Genomic DNA, 21,882 nt, shown 5'->3' on the forward strand with positions numbered 1-21,882 from the left:
GCAATTAAATGAAGCGTAAAACCACATCTATTCTTTTAAACTGAAAATAAAGCTCCTTGACTCTTAAAAGTTCCCTGACACTGTTGCCATCAAATGCCTTTAGGACAGAGACAACACAGGGTTAAATACAGAGTAAAGTTACTTCCACTCCTTTAAACTGAAAGTAAAGGTCTTTTCCCTGGGTGGGGGTGTCCAAAACTAGAGAACTTTTAGGGTGAGAGGGCAAAGATTTAAAACAGACTTAAGGGGCAACTTTTTCACGCAGAAGATGGTGCATGCATGGAATGAGCTGCCAGAAGAGTGGAGGAGGCTGGTACGATTCCAACATTTAAAAGGCATCTGGATGGGTATATGAATAGGAAGGGTTTAGAGGGATGTGGGCCAAATGCTGGCAAATGTGACAGGATTCATATAGGATATAGGTCAGCATGGGTGAGTTGGACTGAAGGATCTCTTTCCAGGCTGTATCTCTCTATGACTCTATAAAGCTCTCTCCACTCTTGCCTTAAAACAGAAAATAAAGTTCCCTTGATATCCCCATCAAACACTGTTAAGACATGGACAGCAAGGGTTAGATACAGAGTAAAGCTCTCTCTAGACTGTCCCCATCAAACACTCCCAGGATCAGTACAGCACAAGATTCACAGCAAAATGCACTCTTCACTGACCCTATCAAAAGCTGAATGGTAAGTATAGCGCTGGGTTAGAAAGAGAATAAAGCTCTATCTATTCTTTTAAACTGAAAGCAATGTTTCATTTGTTTTTGATGAACTGAAAGTAAAGTTTGTTGCACTCTATCTCCATCAAACACTCCCAGCACAGGAACTGCACTGGGTTAGAGACAGAGAAAATCCCACTTTACACTTCTAAACTGAAAATGAATCTCCTTCAACATTGTTCCCAAGACAGGGACAGCATGAGGTTAGATATAGAATAAGACGCTTCATACTCTTTTAAATTTGAATTAAAGCTCCTCAACACTCTTCCACTCAGGACTGGGACAGCAGGGGTTCGATGGACAGTAAAGCTCTCTCTACTGTTTAAACTGAAAAGAAACCTACTCAACCTTTTTATATTGAAAGTAAAGTTCCTTCTCTTTTGAACTAAAACTAGTTTCCTTGACACTGTCCGTAACAAACACGCCGAAGGGAGCGACAGTGCAGGGTTATGTATAGAATAAAGCACCCTCAATTAAAGAGAAAGTGAAGTCCTCTCCACACTGTCCTCATCAGACACTCCCAGGACATGGTTAGATACAGCGTAAGGCTCCCTCTATTCTTCTAAATGTAAGGTAGAGCTCTCTGTACAGTATCCCCATCAAACATTTCAGGACCAGTACAGCATGGGTTACATACAAAGTAAAGGTACCGGTACTCATTTTAAAGAGAAAGCATTGCTCCCTACATTGTTTTAAACTAAAGGTAAAGTATCCTCTACATACTCCCTATCAAACACTCTCAGGACAGGGTTTAGATATAGAGTAAAGCTCTTTCTACACTCCTAACCTGACAAGCTCCTAATGCTGCATCAGTTGACGATGAGAATCATAGTCAGTGTTGATGAGATGATAGGATACTGATGAGCACCCTGAGTCAGTCAGAAAGGCGTGTGCTGTGTGTGTGTGTGTGTGTGTGTGGAGCCAGCACCTCACCATCAGCCCGCTGTCATTTGTTTTAGAGTTGTATTATTGTACCTGTGTAACCAGGCTTGGCCAATCTGCACTAAGCTTGTTGCTGAATTTCTCGTGTTTCTGTTCATTTCCAGCACGCACATGCACTGGAATGTCTGAAGAATCATCTGCAAGAAGGGGCTCGAGCACTGGATGTGGGCTCTGGAAGTGGCTACCTGACTGTCTGCATGGCTAGAATGGTGAGTGAGAGGTGCAGGGTCACTGCTCAATGGATACACCAGGTGAGGAGCAGGGGCTTGCTCAGCTGCACCCTATTGGAATTGTAGCCTTTCATACTGGGCTGACAACCTGCAACCTCTACAGGCACAGCAGATACATGGGAGCACCACCAACCCTGCAAGTCATTCAGCATTCTGGTTTGGAAATATACGGATTTGCTGGAGGTGGTGGGGGGATGGAGGGGAGGAATGCGTGGTGGGGGGAATAATTGGGATCTGTGTTTATTACTGCACACTCCTCCTGCTCTCCGTTCACAGATGGGAGCCACAGGGGTAGTGGTTGGAATCGACCACATCCCAGAACTAGTGGAACAATCCGTTCGCAACGTGGAGTCAGATAATGCCACGTTGCTCAGCTCAGGCCGCGTCACACTGATTGGTACGTGATGGGGGTTGGGCGGGGGGTGGGGAGGTTTGGTGGTGGGCACATGCACATGTGTGAAACGGGAAAGAAATGGGAGAGAGAGAGGAAATAGCCATGAATCTGTGCTGCCAAAAATATACTGTTACCCACAATTGTTCCAATTCCCAGCACTGAGCCCACTGTCTTGAATGTTATGGCTCTTCAAGTGCTCATCCACATACGTTTTAAAGGTTGTAAGGTTTTCTGCCTCATCTATCATCCCAAGCAGTGCATTCCAGACTACCAGCCTCTGAGCGAAAAAAGTTTTTCTCTCAACTTCCTGCCTTTCACATTAAAATTCTGTTCCCTTGTCTTCAACTCTGGGAAACAGCTGCTTTCTATTCAGACTGTCCATGCCCTTCTAATCTTATACATCTGTATCATGTCTCCCCTCAAGCTTCCCTGCTCCAATGAAAACTATCTGAGCTTATCCAACCTATCTTCATTGCTAAACCACTCCACCCTGGTGAATCTCCTCTCCATCCACCCCAGTGCAATCGTATCCTTCCTAGAGTGTCATGACCAGAACTGCATACAGTAATTCAGTTGTGGCCTAACTAAAGTCCTGTACCGATCCAGTATGACCTCCCTGCTCTGATGATAATCTATGCCATGGCTGATAAAGCCATGCCTGTGCCTTCCTCATTCCCTGATTAACCTGCCTTCAAGAATCTGAGGACAAGCCCCTGCAGATCCCTCTGTTCCTCAGAGCTTACGAGTGTCCTGCCATTCATTGCCTTTGTCTTGTTTCTTCTTCCAAAGAGCATCACCTCACGTTTATCAGGGATAAATTCCATTTGCCACTGACCTACCCGACTGACTAATCCGCTTATATCCCCCTATAACCTGAGATCTTGCACCACACTGTCAACCACCTGGCCAACCTTTGTCAGCCGCAAACCTACTTAGCGTCCTTCCACTTTATGTATATCATTTACAAATAGGTCAAGCAATAAGGGACTCAGCACTGATCTCTGTGGTACCCTACTGCAGTCCGGGCTCCATTGTGCACACAGGTGAAAGTGAGGGCTGCAGCTGTTGGAGATCAAAATGGAGAGTGTGGTGCTGGAAAAGCACAGCAGATCAGGCAGCATCTGAGAAGCAGAAGAGTCTCCGTTTTGAGGAGGAGGGACTTGTGCCCGAAATGTTGACACTCCTGCTGGGATGCTGTGCTTTTCCAGCACCACACTCTCGACTCCATCACACTCACAGCCTTCTACCACCACACTCTGTCTCCTGTCAGCCCAATTTTGGATGTAAAACAGGGGAAGGTTTGAGCAATTGTGGGGAGGTGGTGTTGGGTTGGACTGGGTGGTTTTCGGTGGCAGAGAGCAAATGCAAGTAGTGGTGGTACATGCAGTGGGTGCGTGGAAGGACACTTACCAGGAATGCGGAAGGAGTATAGCGATGTGGGGATATTCTCAGCCTCAGAGGCGAGGTTCAGTTGGAGATGGGGCATGTGAATCCACTCTGGAGTGAAGCCTGGAGCAGGTCCTAATACTCACTCCTCATAAACCTTGTCTTGCAGCGGGAGATGGTCGCCGTGGTTACCCAGAAAGAGCGCCCTATGATGCCATTCACGTGGGTGCAGCTGCGGCTGTAGTTCCTCAGGACGTAAGCGAGTCTCTGTTTCTTGAATCTTCTAAACCCTGCTTCAGAGATCCTCACAGTCTGTTAGCAAGGAGAATTTCGGCTGCATCAAGCTCAGAGTCCTTGTTCACAAAGTGTTCATACTCCACAGAGTTCACTCAAAGCATAAAATAGAAGTGGAACAGTACTTTCTTATTACATGACATTCTGCACTTGCAATAATTCCTATGTTGAAAGCATCATACTATTGTTGTTTTTCTTGAGAAGTCAGCCATTGTTTACTGAGAGGAACCCATGGTCTAATCAAGACAGAAATGTTTGCATTTAACTTCACTCATTACATTTTGCCTCGACCATCAAAATCAAAGCTGACATTGCAATATGGTACCGAGGGAATGCCGCACTGTCAGAGGGTCAGTGCTGAGGGAGCGCTGTCGTGCTGTTGGAGGGTCAGTGCTGAGGGAGTGCTGCGCTTTTGGAGGGTCAGTGCTGAGGGAGTGCCGCACTGTAAGAGGATCAATGCTGAGGGAGTGCTGCACAGGTGGAGGGTCAGTGCTAAGGAAGTGCCACACTGTCGGAGGGTCAGTACTAAGGGAGTGCCGCACAGTCGGAGGGTCAGTCCTGAGGGTGTGCTGCACTGGTGGAGGGTCAGTCCTGAGGGTGTGCTGCACTGTTGGAGGGTCAGTGCTGAGGGAGTGCCACACTGTTGGAGGGTCAGTACGGAGGGAGTGCCGCACAATCGGAAGGTCAGCACTGAGGAAGTGCCGCCCTGTCAGAGGGTCAATACTGAGGGAGTGCTGCACTGTTGGAGGATCAGTGCTTGAGGGAGTGCCGCTCCGTCGGAGGGTCAGTGCTTGAGGGAGTGCTGCACAGATGGAGGGTCAGTGCTAAGGAAGTGCCACACTGTCAGATGGTCAGTGCTGAGGGAGTGCCTTTGCGTCGGAGGGTCAGTGCTGAGGGAGTGCCGCACTGTAAGAGGATCAGTGCTGATGGTGTGCTGCAATGTAAGAGGATCAGTGCTGAGGGAGTGCCGCCCTGTCGGAGGGTCAGCGTTGAGGGATTGCCGCCCTGTCGGAGGGTCAGCGTTGAGGGAGTGCCGCTCCGTCGGAGGGTCAGTGCTAAGGGAGTGCCACACTGTCAGAGGGTCAGTGCTGAGGGAGTGCTGCTCTGTCGGAGGGTCAGTGCTGAGGGAGTGCTGCTCTGTCGGAGGGTCAGTACTGAAGGAGTGCCACACTGTCGGAGGGTCAGTCCTGAGGGTGTGCTGCACTGCTGGAGGGTCAGTGCTGAGGGAGTGCCACACTGTCAGAGGGTTAGTGCTGAGGGAGTGCCGCACTGTCGGAAGGTCAGTGCTGAGGGAGTGCTGCTCTGTCGGAGGGTCAGTGCTCTGAGGGAGTGCCGCGCCGTTGGAGGTCAGTACTTGAGGGAGTGCCACACTGTCGGAGGGTCAGTGCTGAGGGAGTGCTGCACCGTTGGAAGGTTGGGTTGTGGTGACCCTGATGCCCAACACCAGGAGCACCTTGGTAGCATCGCTATTGAATGGGAGCCTATTCCACTTGAATCCATCCTGAGCAATCTACCTGTCACAGTTTCATGTGGCCATGGTTGTGCCTATTGACACTTGTGATCACCACGTTGCATTCGTTCCACCTTCACCTTGCCAACACCTTCCCAACCTGTTGTGTGACCCTGCCATTGTGAGAGACAGGACAGATTCAGACCAGAACTCAGGTGAACTGCTGTGGGTTATCAGCAACAGCAGAATTACTATTATCTGTAATCCTATGATTCAATTCTTGTACAATCTTCAGTACCATTTGTGACTCCACAGATATTAAAACAGTTCATATCCAAATTCAGCAAAGATTGGATAATATCCTGGCAAGAGCTAGTGAGTAGCCAATTTGAACCTCATGTGCCAGGCAGTGACTATCTCCGACAAGAATAGAGTTGAGCTTTAACAGGTGCCGCTCTAACAATATTCAGGAATCTTGGCAGCATCAGGATATAATACTCCACTAATGACTACCCCATTATTACATTCTGTGGGATCTCTCAGTGCAGAAATTGGTTGTTGCATTTCCTGCTTTGATGATTCTATAATGGTACATGAATGGCTGTGCTGTGGACAAGTTGGTGTCTTGAAGTCTCTGCTAAAATGAGAGACAATATTTCTTGATTCAGAGCAGGGTCAGAGATTCTGTAGCCATTCTGCCTGACCCTAGTCTGTTCGGCTCTAAGCCTGTACCTGTTCTATCTGTGCCTCAGTCTGTCTGGATGTGACCCCTGTACCCGTTTTGTCTGTCCCTCAGTCTTTACAGCTGTGACCCTGTGCCTGTTCTGAAGTCCCTCGGTCTGTATAGCTCTGTGACTCTGTACTCGTTCTGCCTGTCCCTCAGCCTGTCCAGCTTTGTGACCCTGTGCTTATTCTGTCTGTCCCTTGGTTTGTATAGCCCTGTGACCCTGTACCTTGTTCTGTCTGTACCTCAGTTGCTGCATCAGCTGAAGCCTGGTGGTCGTATGGTTGTTCCAGTTGGTGCAAGTGGGGGAAGTCAGTCATTACAGCAGTTTGACAAAAAAGCAGATGGAACCATTCTCCGCACCACATTGATGGGAGTGATATATGTGCCCCTGACGGATCGGGACAGGCAGCTAGGAGGGTAGGTGTGCACGCATTGGAGTGAAGGTGGGTTACATACTGGGAGGAGGGCCAGGGTCATGAATGTTTGGGGAAGGGGGGTCACTTATTGTGTCTCATCTGATGGAACTGACCCATGTTTTTAACACCAGTCTGAGATCCCACACAAAATCTCCCTGGGGTGTCACTTGAGGGTCACCTTGCCAGCTGAGACCCAGTTTGTCTGGAGATATGAGCTGGCCACTCACAATCCCCAGCTCTGCCACAGATGGCACTGCAACAGGCCCTGAGCTGGGGATTATTGGCTTGAGGGAATGTCGGAACCTCGAACAGGGAGAAGAGAGATTCATTAGTTTTGTGTTTGGGGGTGGGGGGGGGTGGAGGAAAGCGTGGTGAGAGGATACTCTGTGTGGGACAAGAGGATGAAATTAGATTTTGGGGTATGAGAGGGTAATTAATGGGTGTGTGGGAGGGGGGGGAAGTGATAGGTGATTTGTCCTCACCTCAGGTGTTTAGATCTTTTATCCATGTTTGGACCAAGGCTGTCATGAGATCAGGAACTGAGAGGTCTGGTGCAGCCCAAATTAATTGCATGTTATTGCTGAGCAAGTGCAGCTGTCAATGACCCTCACCTCTGTTTCTTTGCTGATGATCAAAAGTAGACTGAGGTGACAACTGGATTAGATTTAGTTTTGCTTTTTGTGCACAAGACATTTTGTTATTTACATAAATGATTCTAATGTGAACATAGGTATAGCTAGTAAGTTTGCAGATGATACCAAAATTGGTGGTATAGTGGACAGTGAAGAAGGTTATCTCAGTGTACAATGGGAATCTTGATCAGGTGGGCTGAGAAGTGGCAGATGGAGTTTAATTTAGGTAAATGTGAGGTGTTGCATTTTGGAAAGGCAAATCAGAGCAGGACCTGTACACTTCATGGTAAGGGAGTGTTGCTGAACAAAAAGATTGTGGGCGGCACGGTGGCACAGCGCCATAGACCCAGGTTCAATTCCAGCTTCAGGCGACTGACTGTGTGGAGTTTGCACGTTCTCCCCGTGTCTGCGTGGGTTTCCTCCGGGTGCTCCGGTTTCCTCCCACAATCCAAAGATGTGCAGGTCAGGTGAATTGGCCATACTAAATTGCACGTAGTGTTAGGTAAGGGGTAAATGTAGAGGTATGGGAGGGTTGCGCTTCGGTGGGGTGGTGTGGACTTGTTGGGTCGAAGGGCCTGTTTCCACACTGTAAGTAATCTAATCTAATCTAATCTAAAAAAAGTTCCTTGAAAGTGGAGTCGCAGGTAGGTAAGATAGTGAAGAAGGTCGAGAGTGTGGTGCTGGAAAAGCACAGCAGGTCAGGCAGCATCTGAGGAGCAGGAGAGTTAACGTTTCGGACATAGGCCTTTTAGCACCTGCTCCTCTGCTGCTTGACCTGCTGTGCTTTTCCAGCACCACACTTTTGACTTTGATCTCTAGCATCTGCAGTCCTCACTTTCACCTAGTGAAGGCATTTGGTATGCTTTCATTTGTTGGTCAGAGCTTTGAGTACAGGAGTTGGGAGATCATATTGTGTCTGTACAGGGCATTGGTTAGGTCACTTTTGGATATTGTGTACAATTCTGGTCTCCCTCCTATCAGAAGGATGTTGTGAAACTTGAAAGGGTTCAGAAATAATTTACAAGGATGTTGCCAGGGTTTGAGCTATAGAGAGAGGCTGAATAGGCTGGGGCTGTTTTCCCTGAAGCATTGGAGGCTGAGGGGTGACCTTATAGAGGTTTAGAAAATCATGGTTAGGATAAATAGACAAGGTCTTTTCCCTGGGATGGGGGAGTCCAGAACTGGAGGGGAAAAATTTGAAAACAACCTCACGCAGAGGGTTGTGCATGTACGGAATGAGCTGCCAGAGGAAGTGGTAGAAGCTGGTACAATTACAACATTTAAAAGGCATCTGGATGGATATATTAATAGGAAGGGTTTAGGGGGGATATGGGCCAAGTGCTGGTACATGGGACCAGATTAGTTAGGATATCTGGTCGGCATGGACAATTTGGACCGAAGGGTCTGTTTCCGTGCTGTACATCTCTATGACTGTATGTTTGCGGGATTAAGATGAGGATAATTAGTGTATGGGGAGGACCCTTTTGATGACATTATGCCTTTCATATTACAGGAGTGACCTGTGAAGGAGGGAGGCAGATTCTTACCAACACCCTGAGAAGGAGCTGACTCTGTGACTGACCTACATTGTGTTTTGATCTCAGTATCACTTTCGCTCGATGGAAATCAGTGCTGAGCCTTAGGTTTGGATGGTGGGGTGTGGGGCTACACTTGGATATCAGTGAACTGGTTTGAATGCGCGTGGTCAGTATCAATTACATGATTGTAGAACAGCCCACAGCGTGTCTCTGCGGTGAAGACAGAATCTACAATAAAATTTCTCCTTGGCTCATGACAACTTGAGCACTTCCTGTAACAGTCAGAGCAGCTTACCTTCCCCTCTTCCTCACTCCAATGACACCACCTGGCACCATCCACACCCTCTGTTTCCCTCCCCTGCTGAAAGTTTGAACCCCTTTTGGGAGTTGCCAATCTGTCCAAGGCACCTGGGGGGGATGGCATCCAATTGTACTTCTGGGTCAGAGAGTGGGCAGGAACAGTCAATTCTGTGAGAGCTGACTAATGTTGCAGTTTGTGATGGGGCTGAGACTGGCTCAGGCTTTATGGGTAAAAGGTGAGGGGTAGTTATAGCCTCCCAGCTATAAAGGTCTCATCAGAGTGAGCAGGCAGGATTCTTGTTTATTTGTTCATTGGATCTGAATTGCTGATTCCTATTTGCCCTTGAGGAGGCACCAGCAAGTTGTATTCTTGGGCTGCAGGTAGATCCACAGTGCCATTTGGGAGCAATTTCCAGGATTTTGACCCAGCAGCAGTAAGGAACCGTGATATTTCCAGGTAGATTGAGTGAATCCTTAGAGTATAAAGGCAGTAGAAGTATACTTAAGGAAATCAGGAGGGCAAAAAGGGGACATGAGATAGCTTTGACAAATAGGGTTAAGGAGAATCCAAAGGGTTTTTACAAATACATTAAGAACAAAAGGATAACTGGGGAGAGAATAAGGCTCCTTAAAGATCAGCAAGGCGGCCTTTGTGTGGAGCTGCAGGAGTTGGGAGAGTCACTAAATGAGTATTTTGCATCATGTTTACTGTGGAAAAGGACATGGAAGGTATAGAATGTAAGGAAATAGATGGTGACATCTTGAAAAATGTCCATATTACAGAGGAGGAAGTATTGGATGTCTTGAAACATAAAAGTGGATAAATCCCCAGCACCGGATCAGGTGGGAAGCTAGGGAAGTGTTTGCTGGGCCACTTGCTGTGATATTCGTATCATCGATAGTCACATGAGAGGTGCTGGAAGACTGGAGGTTGGCTAATGTGGTGCCACTGTTTAAGGGTGGTAAGGACAAGCCAGGGAACTATAGACCAGTGAGCCTGATGTCGGTGGTGGGCAAGTTGTTGGAGGGAATCCTGAGGGACAGGATGTACTTGTATTTGGAAAGGCAAGGACGGATTAGGGATAGTCAACATGGCTTTGTGCGTGTGAAATCATGTTTCACAAACTTGATTGAGTTTTTTGAAGAAGTAATAAACAGGATTGATGAAGGTAGAGCGTTAGATGTGATCTATATGGACTTCAGTAAGGCATGTGTGGAACACTGGGTAACAAGGCTCGATCTCATAGAATACAAGGAGAACTAGCCCTAGGGTGGGGGAGTCCAGAACTAGAGGGTATAGTTTACGGTGAGGCAACTTTTTCACACAGAGGGTGGTACGTGTATGGAATGAGCTGCCAGACGAAGTGGTGGAAGCTGGTATAATTGCAACATTTAAAAGGCATCTGGATGGGTATATGAATAGGAAGGGTTTGGAGGGGTATGGGCCAGGTGCTGGCAAGTGGGACGAGATTGGGTTGGGATATCTGGTCGGCATGGACGGGTTGGACCGAAGAGTCTGTTTCCCATGCTGTACATCTGTATGACTCTAACTCAGGGTGGTGTGGGTGGCTTGGAGCTGAACTTGCAGATAGTGGGGTTTCCTTGTCCTCCTAGATGGAGGTGGTCATTGGTTTGGAAGGTGCTTTTGAAGGAGTCTTCGTATGATATATTGTGGCATGGTTTGCTGTTCTGCGACTTGAGTGTTGGATGTAACTTCAGCAAGGACTGAGTGCAGGAGTTGATAACCCCTCTCTCGGAAGTGAAACCCAGAATGACAGACGTTCCATGCAAATTTCAATTTTATTGTGCTTTTTAAAGTTTAGAATACGAGTAACAGCGAGAGAATGACTTTTTCAGATACAGAGGGAAGGTTTTACTATTTGAATCAGGGGCTGAGGCAGCGGAGCTTAGGATGGCCGGAGGATGCAGTATTGTCCCTCTGGAGAATGCCACAGAAATTCCACTGCCTGTTGGCTCCTCTCCCCAAGCCTTTCACTGAGGCATATGTAGGGGCACCAGGGAGGCTCCTTTCCTCCTGGTACATGCTCCCAGATGTGGTGCATTTGCTCTGATCTTGTCCTCAGTCACCTCAGCTGGTGGTCCTGCTCCCCATCCTGAGAGAGCAATTAATTCAGCCATCAGCTGGGGAACAAAGCTCCCATCTTCGAGCTCAGGACTCAGCTAACAATGTCACGCTCCTCATTTCTGTTTGGAGAAGATTTAGCAGGTCAAGCCAATATGACATTGTAAGATGACCCTAATTCAGTGATGGAACAAATCCCAGTCGTAGAACATGAATTAACAGCAGCAAAATTAACTAAAAGCCGTCACAAAAATAGCATAATTAAATGACCTAAAGTACCTAATTGATTCGGATCACATGGATTTGGAAAGGATGGCAGCCTATTACAGTATTAGACTCTCAGTTTGACAGACGAGTTACAGACAGAAACATGGGACAGATACTGCTCACTCTTTTCATCACATTAGGTAACAAAAAAAAAGTAAATTTTACAATGGAAGCCTTACCTAGTGGGGTTCTGACAAGATCTGAGAGTGTTGAAACTTCCCTTTTTTCTAGTCTATGACAATGGCTTTGATAAGGGGATCAATTGTAGTTAATCCAGGCTAATACAGATGTAATTACGATGGCAAAGTAAGTAGTGAAGAGAACACAGATTACTGAGTGGTGTGAACGGATCTATTCTATAAGGAAGAACTTCATTTAAAAAATGACAAGTGCTTAGAGGGACTCAATGTTAATGTGTTGGCCCAGCACATTAACTTGGGATGTTGGCCTTTCAATCAAAGTACAAGAGAAAAGAAATCTCACTGCAATGTTTTGAAGATCTGGGTTCCTTTAATGCAAGTGTAACTAAAGTCCACTAGAATAATTCCTGGATAAAGAAACTGCCTTATGAGGAGAGACAGTGAGCAGTATAGGCCTGCATTTCTGAGAGGTATTCCGAGATTGACCTCAATGGAACAGTTGGAATTCTCAAGATTAATTGGAAAGAAGCTGTAAGGAAGTTTCCTCTGGGCTAGTGTATGTGGAACCAGGAGGTACAGTCTCAGAATAAAGTTACTGCCACCTCGGACTGAAATAATGAGATTCACTCAGAGGGATGTGAATGCTGAGGCACCCAGTGGAGAGGATACTAAGGGAACTGAGATGTGGAATTGAGCAATCAGCTGCACGCTTAGAGACTGGAATAGGTGAGTCAGACGTTCACTATGTTCTAGAATGACATTTTGCAGATATACACACACACACACTTGTGAAGCTCAGCTCCATGCATTTTCTGAAAATATATTACTATCAGAGGGAAGGCTAAGGCAGTTTCAAGTTACTTTTTTACAAAAAACTTCTTGAAAACATTCTTCTTCTTGCCACTGTCCATGTCTGTGTCCCGGGTGTGGTGCCATGTTGGCATGGTAAAGTTGCTGGGTGACCCTGTGCTCTCTGGTTCCCAGGTCTTGCGTCGGTTTTCATTCTCTTGTCGGTTGCCAGAGAGTCCAGGCTGCCTTCGCTCCACACACAGATCGGGAGTACTGCCCAAGGTCTGTCTGTTACCTGACAGGCACAAACAGTGACATATTAGGAATACTGGTCTCCCTTACGTACAGCTGTAAGTAACCCTGGGCTTAGTGAACAGTGACCCTCTCAGAATGTGGAATTAGGCATGACACTGGGGTTCCTCTTTCATTGTAGTTGTGATCCACTGTGTGTGGTCTGCTTACTGCACTGACAGTATATTCCTGAAAACTACATAGTCTGCAGTTTTGAGGGGTCACTAGAAACAGACCCTCCTTTCGGCCAAAATGCGCTCACAAATACCTTGTAATCTACTTTATCATTAGAAATTATCATAGAATCCCTACAGTGTGGAAACAGGCCCTTCGGCCCAACACTGACCTTCTGGAAAGTATCCCACCCAGATCCATTCCCCAACCCTATTACTTTACATTTACCCCTGACTAATGCACTCAACCTACACATCCCTGTACAGGATGGGCAACTTAGCATGGCCAATTCACCTAACCTGCACATCTCTGGATTGTGGAAAGAAACTGGAGCACACGGAGAAAATCCACACAGACTGTCAGTCGTCCGAGGCTGTAATCGAACCCGGATCCCTGGCGCTGTGAGGCAGCAGTGCTAACCACTGAGCTACTGTGCCACTGTATATTTTCTACAGTCTTGGGCATCAGGTACTGATAACCAGTAGCTGTGCAAAAACCCTCTCAGAGCGTGGTAAAGGCATGATTTTGGAGATTGTACCAGGACCATCCTTTTGGCATAGCTCCTGCGCCTGGGTAGCTGGACTCTGATCCTGAGGGAATTAGTATGGTTCCTGGGATGCAGGATGGTAAAGCTTTTAGCTGGTCAAACCATGCATGCTGTGAGCTGGAGGGGATTGGGATACAAGGCACAGTGCCAGTGTGACTACTGTCTGGTATATTTCCACACCGGAGATTCACGGAGAAATGACAGCACTAACCTGCGTTCAGGCCATGATACCCCTGCTCCCCACCCATTGGATATTGGTGGGTGTTATAGTAAGTGTGAGGAGGTTTTGGTGGAGGAACTGACACTGACTGCGTGTCTCCTGTTGAGTTACTCTCAACACCGGAATCTGCAAAATGTACAAAGACACATCACGTCAGTGAATGGTGGAGCAGAGAATGTGGTGCTATCACTACACTGCCCACAGTACAGGAACCGTCTCTCATCACGCTGCCATATCAGCCCAGTAATTGTTCCTAATGCTTCGTGATGTTTCAAAACACTCACTAAGTTTTATGAACAATTATCTGAAACATTGTTTTGCCGATGCTGAGGTACCTTTTGTCCCGTTTGTTCCCAGCGGAGGGTCTCTGTTTCTCCACTTATCCCGTTGCCCCCCTGCTCTCTGTGGAGACAAATTCGATGAGTTGCTGTGTTTCACTCTGAAAGATGGTGTTCTCCTGTTAAAAACACAAGAAGGTGACATCATCTCCCTGTGTTCATTTCACAATCTACACTATCCACATCAAACACTCTCGGGATTAGATACCAAGTAAAGCTCTTTCTACACAAACACACCTTTAAACTGAAAGTAAAGCTTTTCTACATTAAAATTAGGAGTAAATAGAAAGTAAAATGCCCATGACACTGTCCTGATCGAACACTCCCAGGACAGGGACAATATGGAGTTAGATAAAGAGTAAAGCTTCCAGTACACTGGCCCCAGAGGACACTCCCAAAACATCAGAGGAAGAACTAGTTCTGTCCTGAGTAGGGGGCTGAGTTCTCCCATGAAAATCTTAAATGAACATGTTAAATGATAGTGCAAAGGACAAAAATCACTGGTTAGCACTGCTGCCTCACAGAGAGACCCGGGTTCAATTCCCACCTCAGGTGACTGACTGTGTGGAGTTTGCACATTCTCCATGTGTCTGCGTGGGTTTCCTCCGGGTGCTCCGGTTTCCTCCCATAGTCCAAAGATGTGCAGGTCAGGTGAATTGGCCATGCTAAATTGCCCGTAGTGTTCGGTGAAGGGGTAAATGTAGGGGAATGGGTCTGGGTGGGTTACACTTCGGTGGGTCGGTGTGGACTTGTTGGGCCGAAGGCCTGTTTCCACACTGTAAGTAATCTAATCTCAAATATCTCTTGTCCAAAGTAAGACCTTACTTGCCAATGAAAAGTGGTGGATGACAATTGTTCAAAAACCATTTTGTATGAAAGGGTTTCCTGATGCTCAGGAGCAGTTGGCAATGGGCCTTTTTGAATGCGGACATTGAGATTTATAACAGAAATAGTTGGCACAAATTTTCAGAAAGAATGTGCCAACAGGGGTTTAGGATTTACAGACAGGAAGCGTCTGCTGACGCAAGCTCATGACTGATGTGTAGAAGAATGTTATATCACTCATTAAATGGTTGAGTTCTGTTATAGATACATATTGTAGAACCATTCCCAGGAATAGTATTCTGAAGAATCTTATGTGGAATGACAGTGAGTGAAACTCAGTGACCATAAACTACAATATTCAAGCAGGTTATCAGTTGCAAACTCCAGAATGTGACAGTCTGGAACAACTGCTCCTTAACAGGCACCCATAGTAACACAGAGCATTCCCCCAGATCTGAAGTGGTAACTCTGCTTTCTCCCCGCTGATGCTGGCAAACCTGTTGAGTTTCGCCAGCAATTTTGGTTTGTGTTGCATTATCCCAGCACCAAGCACCCCATGATCTCTGTTCCCTTACCTTCAGGGCCTCATCCTACCTGGGAAGTAAATCCTTGTTGGTTCCGGGTTTCTCCTTCTTTGTCGGACTCCCCGTCGTGAGCTGGGATTTGGTCATAAATGGATCACTTTGGAGAAAGGAACAAGTGTTAATGTGAGATCCCAGGTGACACCACTCAGTGCAACATCTCCTCTCGCTGTCATCAGTTGGCTTGGAGGATTGATGTGGGGCCCAGAATGTAGGAATAAGGAGGAAAGGCCAAGAGGATAGAAGGGAACAAACTGGGCTGAGACACCTCAGAATTGAAAACCAAGGAACATGTAGATCCCAGACAGGGACTGACAGATGAAACCGGGGGAAGGAGCAGGGACTGAGTGAGAGAGAGAGAAAGCTGAGGGAAGGAGCAGGGAACTGGATGAGGAAACCGGGGAAAGGAGTGTGCTCCAATTTCACCACGTTGATGAATTGTGAGTTGTTGCTGTCCTGCATGGTTTGGAACTTGCTTTCTCTACCTTTCAGCCTGAATAATAAGCAGAAGCCACGGAGTATTTAAAGATTATCAGACTGCACCACTGAACATGGCTTGGGCTCCAATCAGGAGGCTATAGTTGGCCTCTGATTCTGGGAAGATAGAAACAGCATAGCTTTTGTGCATGATAGGGAATATGCTAACACCTGCATGTACATGCATGAGTGTAGATTGTTATGCATGTGTGAGATTTGATTCAGCAACAGTTGTCGCCTCATGGCACTCACTGTCTTGTTCACCCACAGGAAGATCAGGTGAGGTCCGAGAGAGAAGACCTTGTATTTTGTTACAATTCCTGTTTCCCTGTGGCAGAGAAACTCAAAGCCCTTACATGTAACAGTGTCACCCTGTAACACAGACTCATGGAAAGAGGTACTGTATTTACCAGGAGTGTTGTGGAGACTGCAAAGGACACACATTGACAGCTGACGAGCTTGTTTCATTAGAACCTGGAAAACAGCACAGGAAGAGTCAACAATCAGCTAGTGAAACCCGAGGGTTGTAAAATAGTATTGTAGAAAACACAAATTAGGAGGAGTAAGCCATCGAACCTTCTTTGCTGTTCAGTCTGATCGTGGCTGATCATCTAACTCAGTCTCGTTTCTGCTTTCTCCCCCATATTCTTTGATCCCTTTAACCATAACAATTAGATCCAACTTCTTTCTGAAAGCACTCAGTGTTTCGGCCTCAACCACTTACTGTAGTAGCAAATCCCACAGACTCCTCTCCCTGTGTGAAGACATTTCCCCTTATCTCAGTCCAAAATGGCCTACCCCCTATTCTTAAACCGTGACCCCTGCTTCTGGACTCTTCGATCACCGGGAATAACCTTCCAGCAATTAACCTGTCTGATCCTGTTAGAATTTTATACGTTTCTATGTGACAACCCCCCCACCCTCCAACCCCATTCTTCTAAACTGTAATGAATATAATCCTAACTGAAGCAGTCTCTCTTCACATGTCAAACCTGTCCCCCAGGAATTGATCTGGTAAACCTTTGTTGCACTGCTTCCTTAGTCAGAATGTCTTCCTCAGAACTGCACATAATACTCCAGGTGTGGTCTCATAAGGTCTTGTAAATTACAGCCAAACAGCTCTGCTCCTGTACTCCAATCCTCTCTCCATGAAGGCCAACATAGTATTTGTCTCCTTCTGCATCTGTATGTCTAACTCCAAGTGGTGGACAAGGATAGCTAGGTCTCATTGCACCAGTCCCCTTTCCCAATCTAATTCCATTCAAATAACAATCTGCCTGCCTCTTTTTGCTACCAAAGTGGATAACCTCACATTTATCCATGTTATATTTCATAGGCCGTGCATTTTGTTCGCTTACAAGAAAAAGTGATTTCTCCTGTCCACCAAGAATTAGGGTAGATCCAATCAGGCCAATTACAGCCCCTGAAACATCAGTAAAATGACAGATGGGATTGTTAGTAGCACTTAGCAAGACCTGCTGGACCTAAAACAGAATTGGTCCAAGATGGGTGAGAGTTGAGAACCAGGCTCACCACTTGCAACTAAGGGGCTGGGAATGCACTCTGTCTGAGAATCACAACAAGGCCGTATTTGTCTGAGTGCAGCATCAAGGAGCTGCTGGTTAGACTTATACCTGGCACACAGGAAGACGGTTGTTGTTGGAGATCAGTGATCTTAGCTCCAGGATATTTCTCAGGTCTTTGACCCAACCAATTTCAGCTGCTTCATCAGTGAACTTCCCTCTATAATAGGATCAGTTTGCTGATGATTGTTCAATGCTCAACACCATTTGCTACTCCTCAAATATTGAGGGAGACCATGTCTGTGCTTAGGCAGGTCATTAGCAAGGAACATTCACATTGCATAAGAGCTAGCAATGAGCATCTATAAGAATAGAGCATCTGACAGTCACCCTCACAGTTAATGGTGTTACTATCACTAAACATTCTGGACGTTACAACTGAACTGATCCAGCATATGAATACAGTGGCTACAAGAACAGATCAGAGGCCAGGAATTCTGCAGCAAGTAACTCCCTTGACTCCCCAAAGTCTGTACATCATCTACAAGACACAAGTCAGGTGTATGATTGAATAATCGCCACTTGCCTCAATGGGTGCAGACCCAACAACATACAAAGCTCATCTTCATCCAGGATGAAGCAACCCATCCACCAATTTAAGCAGTCATTTCTTCCCTCACTCAGGCACGGCAGCAGTGTCCACCATTTACAAGATGCCTGCTGGAATTCTCCCAGGATCCTTTGACAGCACCTTCCAAATCTGTGACCTTTCCTAAAGATAAGGGCATCAGATGCATAGAAACACCACCCCTTACAAACCTCTCACCATCTCGATTTCAAAATATATCACCACAATCCTTTCTCATGGCCGAGTGGTAATGCTGGACCTGCAGCATTGTGGCAGCACCACATGGACTGCAGTAGGTCAAGATGATGGCTCACCAACAAGGGGAACTAGGGATGGGCAGCAAATTCTGACCTTGCCACTGAAACCCACAATGAAAAGAAAAAAAAAATTCGCTGTCCCTTCTTTAGCATGAGCCAGTCCATGAAGAGGCCTGGAGTCGAGTGTTCTTGATGGAACCTTGACTAAACACTGTTCATGACACCTTCCATTTGCTGTTGATAAGGGGAGATGGATAGGGTGGTATTTGGCCTGGTTGGATTTGCCCTACTTTGTCCATACCTTGGCAATTTTACACATCTTTGATTAGATCTATTTTGAAACTAGTATTGGCTTGGGGCATGGCTAGTTCTGGAGCACAATCCTTCAGCACTATAGCTGGAATGTTGTCAGAGCCCATCACCTTTGCCCTGGTTATATCAGAGGCAGTTGAGGAGAAGACCAGAGAGATCATTCTCAAGAGGCCCAAGGCAGATCTGATGGAGCCTGACAGTGAGGTTAGCTCGTCCAGTCTGGTTAGTCGTACCCTGCTGTCATCTCCTCCTCTATTCCTACTCCAATGGTCACAGGCCTCACCGTCTCTCACACACTGTCTTAGCTTCACTGTTTCACAGGGATAAACAACTGTTAAGAGACGAAGAGCTGTTTACTTCTGCCACTTTGCAGCCTACAACAAATCGCTGAGTCCCATGATCTCAGGACAGGTAACTTTGGTCAAAGAGCTCGGTTTTAGGAAGCATCTTCATGGAGAAAAGTGGAAGATATTAGCTGACAGCAGACTCTCACCTCCACAGCTACCGGCATTGTTGCTGATCTTCTGAATCCACTCGCCAATCAGGCTGCCCGATGGAGCAGAGAAAAGGTACTCACTTCTGTCACTCAGTCTATCAGGAAAAACACTATAGTCAGATAATTCATGACAGTGCCTCCCACATCAAACACACCAGATGCAGTGTCTCTCACACACCCCCTCACTTACATTGTCTCACTGACACACAGTTACTGACACACACACTCTGTCACATGATTTCAGAGTGGCTGTGCACATGAACAGTGTGCCAATGAATCTTCAACTCACTCCACCCCCCTCCAGAGCGCCCCCCCGCCCCCAAAACCCCAGCCATATCCGATAGAGGAGCTTGAGGTTAGTGTTAGAGTTTAATCTCTCTACAGTGATCTCTCAGGGACACTGGGAAACACTGTCCCAAACCAAGTAAAGTTTAGGCTTCATTTGTTGAGCTGATGTTACGTACTGTAAGCAGAAAGTGTGTGTCTTGTCCGTAGAGTCGGCAGCTTCCTCACACCGAGCATCGCTGATCACGAGGGTTGGAGAGCAAGGAGAATCCTATAGACAGAGACAGGAACACACAAAGCTTAGGCAGGGTCTGCTTAAAGAGAACATGGCAAGACACAGAGCCAAGAACAGAGGAGTTTAAAGGAAACTGGATACCTCAGACAAGGATTGCGTAATGGGACAGAACATCACTCAAATTGAGAAAATAATTGAACACCTGCATTTATATAGTGCCTTTCACACCTACCAGACATTTCCCAAAGCTGTGTTCAGCCACCAAAATATCTCTCACACAATCTCACTGGAGTCCAGCTCCCATACACACTCATTGGGGTACAGCTCCCACAAATGCACTAAATCTCACTGGGGTACAGTCCCACACACAAAGACTCTCACTGGGGTATGACTATCATACAGACACTGAATCTAAATTGGATATAGGTCCTATGTGAACTGACTCTCACTGGAGTACACCCCCCCCCCCACATACACGCACTGACTCTCACTGGAGTACACCCCCCCCCACATATACGCACTGACTCTCACTGGAGTACACCCCCCCCCCCCCCCCCCCACATACACGCACTGACTCTCACTGGAGTACACCCCCCCCCACATATACGCACTGACTCTCACTGGAGTACACCCCCCCCCCACATATACGCACTGACTCTCACTGGAGTACACCCCCCCCCCCCCCCCACATACACGCACTGACTCTCACTGGAGTACACCCCCCCCCCCACATACACGCACTCACTCTCACTGGAGTACAGCTCCCCCCCCCACATACACGCACTGACTCTCACTGGAGTACACCCCCCCCACCCACATACACGCACTGACTCTCACTGGAGTACAGCTCCCCCCCCACATACACGCACTGACTCTCACTGGAGTACAGCTCCCACCCCCCCCCCACATACACGCACTGACTCTCACTGGAGTACAGCTCCCCCCCCACATACACGCACTGACTCTCACTGGAGTACAGCTCCCCCCCCCACATACACACACTGACTCTCACTGGAGTACACCCCCCCCCCACATACACGCACTGACTCTCACTGGAGTACACCCCCCCCCCCCACATACACGCACTGACTCTCACTGGAGTACACCCCCCCCCCCCACATACACACACTGACTCTCACTGGAGTACACCCCCCCCCCCCCCCCCCACATACACGCACTGACTCTCACTGGAGTACACCCCCCCCCCCACATACACGCACTGACTCTCACTGGAGTACACCCCCCCCCCCCCACATACACGCACTGACTCTCACTGGAGTACACCCCCCCCCCCCCCCCCCCCCCACATACACGCACTGACTCTCACTGGAGTACACCCCCCCCCCCACATACACGCACTGACTCTCACTGGAGTACACCCCCCCCCCCACATACACACACTGACTCTCACTGGGGTACAGCCCCCCCCCCCAACATACACGCACTGACTCTCACTGGAGTACAGCCCCCCCCCCCCCCCCCACATACACGCACTGACTCTCACTGGAGTACAGCCTCCCCCACATACACGCACTGACTCTCACTGGGGTATAGCTCCCACACACACTAACTGTCACTGGGGTATGGGATAGTTTCACACACACACATGCTCTTAGAGTGCTATGGTTTCAGTACACATCAAACTCAGAAATTCTGACTGCTTCTGCGAATAAGTAATATTTAAATTCCTGCACTGGCAGAGGATTTCACCATTTTCTTTGGAAGCCAACCTCATTACAGAGGAAGCTTTATTCAATTTCTTAAAGTATCGTAACTGTCTAGGAGTATCTGATCAGGACCTTACTGACCAGGTGCTTTACTGTGCATCAGATCCACTGCTTTCCCTGTCCTGGAAGTGTATGGGGACAGTGTAGAGAAAGAGACTTACACTTTATTCTCTCTGTGCTCTCCCTGCTCTGGGAATTTTGGAAGGGATAGTGTAGAAGTAGCTTTCCTCTGTATTTGTCCCTGTCCTGGGAGGATTTTATGGAGAGACAGTATAGAGAAGCCTTTACTTTCGGTTTAAAAAAAGTAGAGAGAGCACTACTTTGTATCATCCCAGTGCTGTGCTTGATTAGAAAGTGATTGTAGGTGAATTCTATTCCTCAGTATCCTGGTCTCTCAGTTTGATTAATCTAACTCTCATCCCATCTCTCTGCAGTGTTATCTGCTGAATAGCATGTTTTATTCTGTTCTGAGGTTGGATTAACACTGAGATTACAAGTAGTTTCGAATTATTAAAATCTCCTATCTTACAAATTCTTCAGTTCTCTGTTCCAGGGAATGACAACTCACCATCAAACTATCACTCTCGTTCTTGTAGAAACAGAGGGCTTGCTCCTTCAGAGTCACAAAATAGGTGACCCAATCTTCAGAGATGACCTAAA

At 47.2% G+C, this 21,882-nt stretch overlaps 2 protein-coding genes across 4 annotated transcripts in view; one reads left to right on the forward strand and one right to left on the reverse strand.

The window, feature by feature from the left end:
* pcmtl (l-isoaspartyl protein carboxyl methyltransferase, like) overlaps positions 1–8,987 on the forward strand; it is a 32,273-nt gene extending 23,286 nt beyond the window's left edge. For 2 of the 3 annotated variants that reach the window (XM_043698312.2, XM_043698316.2), the window contains exons 5-9: positions 1,765–1,869; positions 2,167–2,287; positions 3,840–3,925; positions 6,389–6,558; positions 8,703–8,987. In XM_043698312.2, the coding sequence (XP_043554247.1) occupies positions 1,765–1,869; positions 2,167–2,287; positions 3,840–3,925; positions 6,389–6,558; positions 8,703–8,715 (495 nt within the window). In that variant the 3' untranslated portion in view covers positions 8,716–8,987. The remainder of the gene's footprint in view (positions 1–1,764; positions 1,870–2,166; positions 2,288–3,839; positions 3,926–6,388; positions 6,559–8,702) is intronic. The other variant, XM_087990164.1, reaches the window with a different exon arrangement.
* Positions 8,988–10,808: 1,821 nt separating this feature from the next.
* sptbn5 (spectrin, beta, non-erythrocytic 5) overlaps positions 10,809–21,882 on the reverse strand; it is a 247,248-nt gene continuing 236,174 nt past the window's right edge. The window contains exons 65-72 of the mRNA XM_087990163.1: positions 21,791–21,877; positions 19,440–19,531; positions 18,973–19,070; positions 16,170–16,233; positions 15,296–15,382; positions 13,874–13,995; positions 13,530–13,664; positions 10,809–12,601 (exon numbers count right to left, since the gene is read on the reverse strand). Coding sequence (XP_087846289.1) covers positions 12,375–12,601; positions 13,530–13,664; positions 13,874–13,995; positions 15,296–15,382; positions 16,170–16,233; positions 18,973–19,070; positions 19,440–19,531; positions 21,791–21,877 — 912 coding nt within the window. The 3' untranslated portion in view covers positions 10,809–12,374. The remainder of the gene's footprint in view (positions 12,602–13,529; positions 13,665–13,873; positions 13,996–15,295; positions 15,383–16,169; positions 16,234–18,972; positions 19,071–19,439; positions 19,532–21,790; positions 21,878–21,882) is intronic.

Source organism: Chiloscyllium plagiosum, unplaced genomic scaffold, assembly GCF_037043375.1.
Source record: "Chiloscyllium plagiosum isolate Xiang-an unplaced genomic scaffold, Cpla_swu_hap1 HiC_scaffold_8, whole genome shotgun sequence".
NCBI lineage: Eukaryota > Metazoa > Chordata > Chondrichthyes > Orectolobiformes > Hemiscylliidae > Chiloscyllium > Chiloscyllium plagiosum.